A 12213-nucleotide genomic window follows, 5' to 3' on the forward strand; every position below is an offset into this window, starting at 1 on the left:
CCCACCTTGAAGCATCAGTTCGCTAATCTGACCCAAAATGAATAGTCTTATAAACTGTAATGATGTAATACCATCCAATGTGCAAGGCCACTGTTGTTAACTTACCTGTCTGAAAAGCATTTGTTCAGATGTTTTTTCTTCTCATAATGAGAATAATGAAAAAGTAAAAATTTTTTAATTCTAAATATTTAGCTAAATGCTTTGGTAAAGGCATGTTGGAAAGCAATGGTAGCTGCATTACAGGTATTTATGTGCTATTAATTACCCAATTTTATTTAGTGTCTAGATGAAAAAAATAGAGGTTTGATTTTCTGTACATTTAAAAAATCCTACTCTTACCCCCAAACTCCAGGTGACTCATCTTTACCATTTTTGTCTGTGATTCCATCAAGCTATATTTATGTAATATCCAGTAAATTAGAATGGCATTGAATCCAAAGTTGTACTTGATAGTATCTTTTATCACAGAACAATCTTTGCCTTATGAGCTGTAATGTATAGCTTTAATGAGGTTGCAAGACTTTACCTTGTTTAAGCTACGACTTTCTGTGAAATGTCTTTTCTGTGTGGCTATAATAAAGAAGTCATGCCTATAAGTAATGTTTGGGACAACATATTTGTATATATTGTCAACTTTCTTTGTATAGTAGGTTTACCTTAAGAACTTTCTGAATTCTAGAATCAAAATCAAAGAAGTTTAATTTTATATTTGAAATAGAAATGTTTTATATGAATTGAAAATTATTCACACATACTTGGGAGCTTTCTAGAATAACTTTTCTTCCAAACTACTTGTAGCTGGAGGGTGTTTATTAAGATTCAGCTTCGATAGAGAAATAGGTATCTGTATGGATCTCAGTGTAGCCTGGCTTAATGCACCCAATGATGCTTTTCCAGGCTTGTCTTTTCATTTTGAAATAGGCTGTCAGCCATGTCAGGTAGTTGCTTAGACTGTCTGGTACTCGTTTTTCCCATTCTGTGTAATATCTTTAAAGCACTTTATATTCATGTCTATGAAATCCTTTGTAAAACTGGTGAAGAAATGAAATTTATTATTACTAAACCATATTTAGCAAGATTGTGTACATATATATGCAAGTATAAATACACAAAATACTATAATAAAGATCACTATCAAAATTATTTGAATCAGGCCCTCAATTGTTAGGAAACACCAGAATCACAAGTGCTTGAGTAGTGCTTGGCTTACCTAGTGCATGTTGAAGTATACAATTAGGGGTGTTTTGAAAAAAAAAAGCCTGTGCACAGCGGACCTCTTTTTTCTTATAATATGGATATTGGTGGGTGTAGAGTGAGTGACCTGAAGAAGAGAAAAGGAGATCTCAGGTGTAATGAAGTTAAATATCAAATAGAGAAAAGAATTAATTCCTGTCTTTTCCAGAATTCTTATGTGAAGCTTTTAATCTGGGAATGCTGAGGATATAATTTCCTAAATCTTAAAAATGACACCAAATCACTATGCCCTTCACCACAGGAAATTTTTTAATGTAAAAAATACTGAGACATTTGAAGATCACTAACAGGATCGACATAAGGTAACTAGTAGCTGTACTTTTTGTTCTCAAACAATATTAGTGCACAGGAAATAAATTTTATTTGTGGTTCCACAGACTTCTTTTGATTATCAGCTCCATTCTGGCTCTGAAAGGATGGGTACTTCAGTGGGCACAGCCTACTGTGCTCGTGCTCCTTCATTCCATCCCCTCCAGCCTCTTCTTGCTAGGGCTCTTTGTTTCCTTAATTCTTCTCAGCCCAAATGATTATATTTTGGAAAAGGTGGAAGTAACTAAGAAGAGGGCTTAGTAATAAGTCTACATTATAGGGTCAATACAATAATATAGGCCACATAGTAAATACAGGAAGGAATTGTTTATTGGCCAAGGGGTCTCATGGAGAGCAATAGAAGGGTTAGGAAAGGAAGGCAATTCTGTGTATTTTTCTGTACCATTTATTTTTTGAAATAAAGAAATTGTATTTCTAATCAACAGTAACTTAAATCTTGATGAAAATTCCAGACATCCAAAAAAATGTGTATTTGTACAAGTCCCTTGTCATTATAGTTGACTTTTCTGCTAGCAGCAACTATGGATTATTTGCCTTTAAAAGTATCCTTTTACTTTTATCTTTTCCATATTAAAGGTCTTACTTGCATGAATATCTGCAGAGTACTCTTCATTCCTTACCCCAGAATTAAACGAAAAAATTAGAAGTTTTAAATACGTATCCCATTTTGTCAGTAGTTTTAGAACAATTTTACAAAAAAAAGAATGTATGTCATAACTTCCATTTTAAATATCTGAAAGTGAAGACACAGAAAGGTGAAAGCCTTGGTTGCAACTACAGGAACATTTTGGCTTTGATGACCATTCATAAGGCACAAACCAAAATGGTGATATAATTGAAATATATGTTAAAATATTGGTCTTGTACCTGCTCCATGGTCAACATTTTCTCTGGATGGTTAAGTGGTGCATATGAGACTAATAATTATTTGAATAACTTGAATAATTTGTAACAAGATGATTCTGTTTCTTGCAGCAGATACGAAAATTTTGTCTTTTTGATGGAATGAACGTAAAGGCAAATTTTCTTATCTTACAAACATGAATTCTCTGTAATGTAGGCAAGGTATTTACCAAGTATTAAGTTTTCATTTTATTATACTGAGATAGCCATAAACACCCATTAGGTCCTACTCTGGGATCTCAACAGTTACCAGCTTTCCCATACATATAGCCTGGTACTTTTTACCATAAGTTGTAATGCATTTCTCAAATACAAATGTTTCCGTAATGCAAAGTATGCTATAGGCATAAACCCAGATATTAAGAACTATTTTGTGTAGTACTTTGTAGGTTTTCACATGACTTTTGGGAACAGTTTTGGGAACAGTTTTATTAGCAGATATTGTCTTGATTTTTTTTTTTTTAAATATTTAACATGGGTGTTAGTAGGGAGTCTTCTATATCTCTTTTAGAGGGACCTAGAGATGAATTTGTTCCTATTTCTTTTTTTGTTTGAAAATCTGAGTTGTAGCTGCCATCCTTTTGGCCAAAGAAGCCTGCATGGGTACTCCTTTCTGAGCACATCAATACAACACTTTAATTAGCTGGAAGGTTGCTTATTCCCATATCTTCTGGGATTAAAATCGCTTTCAGTGGAAGAGCTTTAATAATGGCCCTCATTTTATGTTGGTTTATTTGGCGATTTTGTAATTAGTGCTAAGATGTTAAAAGCTTGGATAGAAAATGAGATATTCTAAGGAAAATCTTTTTAATTGTTATTTTTCAATTTGACAATGATAGAATATATTCTCTAATGTTATGTAATGTCATCTTCGGGCACAAGCATTGAAAGAAAAGAGGAAGAATATGTTTTGTAGTCAGGGAGACTTATTTTCTGTACATTTAATGGTATTCACCATGCATATTATGCTGCAGAATCTCACTGTGTTCTGTTTGATGACTGAGTCTGCTTCTTGCTCTTTGACTTCCTATACTGTATGTGTACTGGAGACGTAGGCTCCTAAGACAGTGGGTTTTCCTGGAAATAGACAGGTATGGAGCACCCAGAGAAGAAATTGATTTTGCTCGGTTGCATCATGGCTGATTCTGTGCAATAAACTTTTAAAAGATGCTGAAGACTTCGTATTTTTGAAATGTAGTACATATATAATGCAGTCATTCCTTTTAGTAATTGATCAAGTTTGAATGATAAATCATTGCCTTGATGCTGTATGTACAATACCTAACAGACTAGTTACGTATAGAATGTATACTGTTTGCTTCAGTCATGGATTGATATTCCATTTAAATGTTTGCACTGAAAAACTTGTTATCTCATGTAAGGTACGGTATAGTTTTTCAGGTATGAGATGAAAGGTCTATTGTTACAGTCTCAGTGCTACATGTTTTTTATTATATGAAGAATATTTTTAGAGTGCTCTTTCTGTCCTGTAGAGCTGCCTTTACATTAAAAAAAAAAAAAAGAAAAAAAAAAGACCTACATACATGGTCACTGATGTTAGTCATTTTTACAGGGGAGGGAAGGAGGAGGGGAAGATGCAGAAATCCTCCTCCTCTTAGACAGTAGTAACAGCGTGAGGATGCCTTGTCCTCATTTTTTTTACTTCTGAGATTTTATTGCTGGCAGCCAGATGTGCTGAAACTCCTGACGACAGCATCTATTCACTGCGTGTTTTTAATAGGCTTAGAGAAATATGAGTAGAGTACGTGAAAGCAGCTCAGCTTCACACTTCAGCTGGGAATGCCCAAAAAGCTTACTGCTGTTTAGAATTCTTGCTACAGTCAGGAGAAAGCCGCACGGGTACTAAATCTTCTACGACTGAATTAGAAGAATAATGACTGTACAATTAACTATCAGCCCCTGCTCATTTAGGCACAGTTTTTACAGAGATCAGGAAAAATATGGAACTTGATTGGCATGTTTGCATTTGATGGTGTGTGCAAAATAGATGACTTTTAAGACAGGTGGTGAAGAAAAATAGAAGGGAAGGAAAGAGAGAAAATGCAATTTGAGACACTGCGCCAGGTCTGCAATTCTGTTTTATCTCATTTTCATGGGGTTTTCTCATCCCCTCCAAATATTTTACAAAATGATCTTTTTGGACAAACGTTGAACAACACTAGGTGAGTAGAAATGAAACATTTTTGCCTTACCATTGCTATGCTTATGCTGACAGTAATCTATTTGCATGTTTTTCAGTGGAGTACTTTTATAATCGCACTCTTAGATATTAATATTTTTATGGTAGCAGTGAGTCTCTTCTGTTGGTGCTTTTATGTTTATGTAAGGATTTAAATGAGAACTCAATCTGCAGAAAGCAAGCCAGCAGAGATAGAATAAAATATTTAAGATGGTTATGTATCTTTCAAATACATTAGCTACCATTAGAAGCTAGCATTATTAGCTGTAATCCTTAAAGCATATTAACTATTCATAAACAAATTTGTCTGAGAAAATGATTTGTTTGTGGATGTGGCAGTGAAAGGATTAAATGCTCAAAGATATGTCTGTTTAACCATACATAATTTGTTGGAAGATGTAAATTAGTAGTCCTGCATACCTTTTGCAAAATCGGCAGCAAGCAGTTTCTTATTTTTAGAAGACTTAGATTCTGTGTGCGACGCTTTTCAATAATCTTTTTAACTGGCCAAATTGTAGTTGATCAGTGGATGCTTTGCAGCATGTCAGTCAGCTCTGTAGGCTATCCTTTTATGAACAGCTGGTTTTTTGTGGGAATTAGAAATGATAAGGAGAAGTCGTTTATTGGTGTGAGATAATTATTAAATTGGTTTCTTAGGATTTTTTGGGGGGGTAAACTGAATTAATAATGACTCATTTTTGTGGCATTATTCAGTAAATGTACTATAATACTCGTGTAGAACTTTTTCATACTGCTATTAAATATTAACAATAAAAATGATTAAGAATTTTATCTAAAACAGTGTGAATGCAGATCAGGGAGAAAAAGAATCCTTTAGTTTTTTATAAAGATAGTGCACTGATGGAAACATTCTGGAAAAAGGGTGGAAGTAATATTGCAGAGACTATATCCAGCATTTTAATCTTCTTCTCTGTATCTGTGGGAGGAATCCCTTTTAAATGGGATATTATTTCTTAAAACAGTGATATTTGCACTTAATACTTCAGAAAACTTATCATTTTATTTCCCAGAATATTATTGTAAGGATTCTCTCCCTTACTGCTGGTGTTTTCTTTATAAATATGTTAATATTTATTTAATGTTAACTGTTTTCAAGTTTTGCTATCTTGGTTATGAATTTCTAATTAGACATGTAAAATTATGGAGGTAGCTATAGCAATCATAATCACTTTAATGAATTAAGATTTTCTTAGATATATATGAAATCTGTAGTCAGTGAGATTTTTCTTACATCCCTTTGGTGTACTGTGAAGTCTTTGAAGCTCTACAAAATGGAGCAATAATTTATGTATTATCAACTGTGATTGTAAAACAGTGCATATTTGTAAGGGCATAGTTTCAGGCCTGCAGCAACCAACAAAGCCCTTAGCAACTGTTCTAATCAGCTACAAACCAAGTCCTGATTCTCTGGATCTATTTTTGCAGCTCAAAGTGCATGCTTTTTGCAGATCAAGGTGCATGCTTTTTGTTATTTTTACAGATACATGTGCATAGTGCTTTTAGGTGTGTATTTTGCTTGTAAGTCTCTAGCAAAAGCTGCGTATAGTATCAGCTTCAAATCAAAAGACATCAGAGAATTTGATTGCATTTGCTGTGCCTGAGATTTAGAATTATATTTATCCTAGAAGACTGGCAAACAAGAAAGGATTGTTAGGAAACCTAGCCTCCTACCTACTATGGGCTGTCTTATTTAGGATGAGAATATTTCTATATTTATAAGGAGCAATGTCATATTTTTCTAGGTACCAATGCTTTTGGCCTCAAGAAAACATCATGCAGTTTTCTAACATTATCCAGCAGTAATCATAAGAGACTAAGTCATGCTTTCTGTGTCTTCTGAAGTTAAAGTCTAAAAACTAATTGTTCATGCATTAAGAGTTAATGTTTCAGAACTATGGTAAGGAAAACAAAAATACCTCTAGCATGTAAAAGGTTCTGCTTCAGTGAGGTATAGTGTGGTCTGTCTCTTTGGACTTTGAAGCTAAACATTTTGTCAGACTGAAAAGAGATGATCCTTTTTCTTTTTAAGGTTTTTCTTTCTGGTTTTGCATCTGAAAAGTAAAATTCAGAATCCAGAAAGATAACAGCTGACATTAAGCACAGAATGATTAACTGCTGCTTACACAAAGTAATAATGTGAAGAAAACAGGCTAATGCATACTAATAGTATGGTAGATAATGGACTATAAAACAGAAAGTCAGAGGGAACTAGGTAGTAGGCATATAACTGTAACTGAAAATACATTGCTATTAATTTTCATATCATCTGTTCTTGGACTTCTTCAGTTCTTCTGAAAGTTTAGATATGCTGTGATTTTGTTGCAGGAAAGCCAGTTATCTTGGCCTTCGCTTTCTGAAATTATACCAAACATTAACAGGAATAGATATAAAACTGTTTTTTTTTCATTTCCCATAGAAACATTATATGAGTTGGGGTCTTATTTGCATATTTTTTGCATTGCAGTAGGTGACATGAGAGGACCCAAATGATATTAAACTCCTCATGGGTTAGATTGATTTTGCCATTTAAATGGGTTTAGTTATCCTCTGCTAACAGCTTCTGTTGGAAGACTATTAGTTCTCTTTTCCTAGCTACATGGCAACACTTTGCTGTAAGATGCTATTGTGAGTGTAAAAGAAATAGCTGGTTTACTGGGCCTTCCTCCTGGTCCTGCACGTCTCTATCTGACATTACCAACTCCAGCCAGTTGAAGCAGTAAGAGAGACCTATGACTTTACCTCAAAATTGTGTTTCACCTACGTTGGGGACTGTAGTGCTATTTCCTGTGTAATAGGTTACTTTCTATTGAAAAATGATTAGAATTACCTCATGTCAGGAAATCACAAGAATTGTTTTGCATTCTTAACATTTGGCAAATAGCTAGTTTGTGGAATAAAATTCTTTATGTGTCTGGGAGAAGAACGTATGGGAAAAGAAATCAGGAGACCTTTTCTGAAAACATACTAACTTCTTACATTACATCCAAATTCTAAAGCAGCATCTAAAGGAGCTTCAGCTTTTTGCAGTCTAAAATTTTTCTGATGACTTTCAGTGACATACTTTTCATTCAGATGATTAAGACAATGACATAAAGTTTTTAAATGTCTTTAAAAACCTTTAGTTATCAGATCAGCTGGGTTTTCTGATTGCCATTCTTCATTTAGAGTTTAGTGTACAAATACTGTGCTGTCAGATGCTCTATTTGTAGCAGTGTGCTTTGTGAAGTCACAGTTACTTTGGGCAATATTCAGATTAACACATCACTGCATAATGGCGAGTATCCTTTGTGACTAATATTGATACAAACTGTACAGAAAAGTATCAGTCCTATTTTACCATTGCAGCAAATATTAACAGCTTTTCGGTGAGAATGGAAAACAGTGGATTTACCTAAACCTGGTTGCTCCCACGACACATTGTTACTTCTTTGTTACAGCTATGTGAATGTGAATTTGTTGTCTAGGTTGGCCACACAGGGGCATAAGATAACCAATATATTCGGCCCAAAAATAGTACAAAGGTTGTTCACAAATTCTATGTACAGCAAAGACTTAGGAATGATCCATGTTTTGAAATTAGACACACTTAGTTTAAAAAAGTAAACTGTATTTTCTTTCATTGAATGAAACCCTAAAATTTTTAAAGATTCTTATGTGTTTTCACTTTTTCAATCCCTTGGTAAGCATCTTTTACATAAAGACATTGATTTTCAAAAGGTTACTAAAATACCTAATAAATCAGCCTGTTCATGAAACCAGATATTTACACAGAAAATATCATTTTAGCAGAAAATATGATATATTTTCATTATTTAATTTTCAGTTTTGTTTCCTAAATATACCTATGAGCTATTTACCAATGCTCCATTTTGTAATGAAGCCATCACATGATGTCAAGAATTACTGGCACAGACAATTGTTATTTGTCATGGTGCAAATAATGATTACTTTGACATTGAAGGAAAAAGATAATTTTCTGTTCCTTGTTGGGAAACAATTTTGTTGAGATATTTCTGTAGAATAGATCTGAGGTTTTTTCCTGACTCTATCAGTTCAACAAAGCAAGAGGTTTGCTATAATTCTAAGAGAATGTTGCATTTTCAACTATTATTAGTCTCAGAGCCAAGGATAAAAACACACTGATGGCATCAGAACCGAGATAATATTGTCCATATTCTGACATACAGTAGTGAATAATAACTGAAACTGCCTCTCCTCACTTTCAAAAACTAGCTTGTCTATAACTACCTATAAAAATTTAGCTTGTTGGGATTTTCACATCTGCTCCCTTTTTACCTCCATCCTAGATTCATATAATCCTGTTTTAAATAATTTCCTGAAATTTGCAGCTAATGTGCTTTCTCAGTTGAAAAACCATGCAATGTTGGAAAAAAATCCAGAACTTTTATTTGCATTTCTACTATGTATTTTTTCCTTAATGAGTTAATGGCATAGCAAAGCTATTTCCTCCCCTGGTTCTTAACTGTTCGTGTCTTGCATCAGACAAAATCAGAATTCTAAAACAAAGTTAACACCAGCCCTAGATGTCTATATTACTTCAGAGAGGTTATCCATCTCAAATGATCCTCTTATCTTTTTTTCTTCCTAAATTAGAGGCATAAGCCATATTCAGGTGAATCCCTATCTGCATATATATATACATAAACTTCTGTAAACACAAGGGAAGATTGGCTGGGGCAGCAGGTTGTATGTAAAAGGCAGAGAGAGACTCTTACAGCTGTGTGTTTGGTCTTTTTTGCACCTTTGCTATACATCCTTTCATAGAGCACTCTATGTCCTCTTTGAGCTGCAGATAAGTATATCTAACACCATCCATCCTTTGCCACTTAATTTGCTACTTTGGGAGAAAGTGGGACAAGTAGCATGAGTTTTTAAAACTTCTCATCTCTCTATTTCCCTTGGTGGAAGCAACTGAACGTACTAACTTGCCCCAAAGCTATTTCTTTCTGAGAAGAAGTTCTGTATTCCATCCTGTCTTGGCAGCTGTTGGGTTTTGGGTTTGTTTTTTAAATCCCTATTTCTAGGAAAAACCATCCCTGTAACATCCTGTTACAGATATTTTCAGAGAGAGAAAAGTAAGAGATTTCCTTACAGAACCATTTCTCTTCCCATGTCTTCCAGCTCTGGAGAGAGATACCTTCTGTTACTTCTACCTCAGTTGCTACAGATTTAATAAGGTGACATATGCTTCCTCCATGAATCTCACAGAGCTGTGGATATTTGCAGCCATAACAGGTTTCTCTCTATTCTCATTGTGCATCAGCTGCTGTTATCTGATGATTGTAATAAAAACCTAGCTGGCATATGATCTTAACCTCCCACCAGGAAGAAAAAAGAGGATGGGTCAGAGGTGGATAATTTATCTCAATTCAGATACTATGTTAAACTGGCAAATTTAAATCATCCTAAATTTGGAAATGATTAAACATGCCTTAAAACTTGATTTTTTTTTCCTCACCTGGGTGAGAGCAACAGAAATCTAAGCTATATTTGAGTTACCAAGTACCACATTTTTGATCAGAATATATAATCTCTTTCCATTCTTGAATAACTCAGATAATTTCTATCATTCCTCAGAACATCCACATAAGATATGGGTATTATCTTCTTTTTCTGGAAGAAGAAAAGGCAGAGGCCATGATATTAAAAAATGATGAGTGATTTTTTGTACTCAACTTGAAACATTTAAAGAGATTTGTTCAATGACAGAGCCCAGTAGTTTATGAAAACTGCATGTTCCAACACAGACATCCAGAAATCAAATTTGCTAGTCATGACCTTTGATTAGGTAGTAGATACATTTGGGGATAGATTGAGCTGTGATGACTGAAACAATAACTAGCCCCAGCTATCCATTTGACGCTTCTTCACGGTGCTGTCACTCCGGTAAAACTGCTGTGAATGCTATGCAAATTGGCTGCATACTGCCTCAGTTTAGAGTTTGGTATATTGGTATGAGGCAAAGTCAATATGCCAGACTGCTGCAGCTGGTCAGACTCATATTCATAAATATTTCTGTTTTCCCACCTGTATGTTCAAAAACTCCTGGTGAGAGTCTTCACCAGTCCTGCTTTGCTCAATACCAAGTATGTAAAAAAATGTTTAACCACACTCATGTAGTCCCTCACCTCGTTTTCACTCCTTTTTTTATCCTTTTAGCTCTTTTCCTCTTGGGTCAGTAAGTTAAATCACATGCACATTTATGGCACAATGTGCCTACTATTGGCACTATTAATTTACCAGGTCAGCAGTAGTAATTATAATGCATTGTAGAAACATGGGGCTTCGAAACGCAAAACTTTCCGTATCAGAACTAAGATATGTCTGCGTTCCTTGATAGAGAAGTTTTGCTGGCTATTCCTGCCACCATTACTGACTGATTGAAGCAGTAGAATGGAAGATGACCACTCCTGTTGGTGTGGGCCCTGCTGTTTCTTGATGGTTTTTTACCTCTTTTTCATCTTTTTGGCACAGCATGATTCTGAGTAGGAAGAGGATTAGAAGGGAAACCAAACCTATTTAAACCTCCACTACCACAACTTACAGGTGGGCAGAATAGCACAAATAAAATTGGGAAGTTTGGCTGTGTAGGTCCCGTTGAACTGGGGAGGATGGAAGAGAGCAGTATTGCAGCTACACTGCTTCTTTACTTTCAGGTGTGACAGGGCTTTCCTACCAGTTGCTAACTGTGGAACTAGTGTCCCTTTAGATTTCTCAGGAATATACTCTTTGATTTTGCACTATAAAAGCAGAATGAAGGTTTACTTGTAGAAAACATTATGTTTCAAAACAGTTCAAGAAAGATTGGTATCTGGGCCTCAAGTGATTTACAAGGTTCTGAGAAAAGGAATAAAAAATATAATAATGGCCCCTGAAAAACTGTGAAATCCAAGATGAGTATTGGAGTTAACAGTATCATTTTAGCTTTACCCTGAGATAAAAGGTTTGAAGCAGAAATTGGAAGTATTTCAAGTCCTTGGCTTCACTTCAGCATGTGCTTTGCAGTAGGGAGGCAAAGGCAGCTTTCTGGTAGCTGCTTTTGCTGTCTGCTTTTTTTTTTTTTCCTTAACCTGTTAAGAAATAATTATGAGAGTGAGAAATTAAATAAAAATGTGTATTGGAAAATTTTGTCCCAAATTTGTCTAAGTGTGACAGGGATTACAGATTTAATTGCTGAAACATAACTTTTATTGGTTTTAGAATAAGAATTGAGTTGGATTTATTGTACAGAAGTCAGAGTGAATTTGCATGGTGTCTTTATTTATAAGAATGAAATATTTCTTGAATAATACAGTTTATCCTCCCTGCAATTTTTGACTTATCTTTATGATTAAGATATACTTCCAAATTCCTATCTGCTGGTATTCAAGATAATTTTTTATCATGAAACTTCATCAATATTTTCAATACATTAGTTTTTAGTCCATGTCTCTTAGATAGTAATAGCCATACATATTATAATAGGAACAATAATGTTTACTTTT

The 12213-nt window shown here is 34.5% G+C and overlaps 1 protein-coding gene across 41 annotated transcripts in view; it reads left to right on the forward strand.

Moving 5' to 3' along the window:
* RIMS2 (regulating synaptic membrane exocytosis 2) overlaps window positions 1-12213 on the forward strand; it is a 489382-nt gene that overhangs the window by 152357 nt on the left and 324812 nt on the right. For 15 of the 41 annotated variants that reach the window (XM_075023779.1, XM_075023790.1, XM_075023794.1 and 12 more), the window contains exon 1: window positions 4549-4670. The exons of the other annotated variants lie outside the window; for them this stretch is intronic. In XM_075023779.1, the coding sequence (XP_074879880.1) occupies window positions 4549-4670 (122 nt within the window). Of the gene's footprint in view, window positions 1-4548; window positions 4671-12213 lie in introns of those variants that run through there. 41 annotated transcript variants of the gene reach the window in all.

Source organism: Buteo buteo, chromosome 3 (assembly GCF_964188355.1).
Source record: "Buteo buteo chromosome 3, bButBut1.hap1.1, whole genome shotgun sequence".
Classification (NCBI taxonomy): Eukaryota; Metazoa; Chordata; class Aves; order Accipitriformes; family Accipitridae; genus Buteo; species Buteo buteo.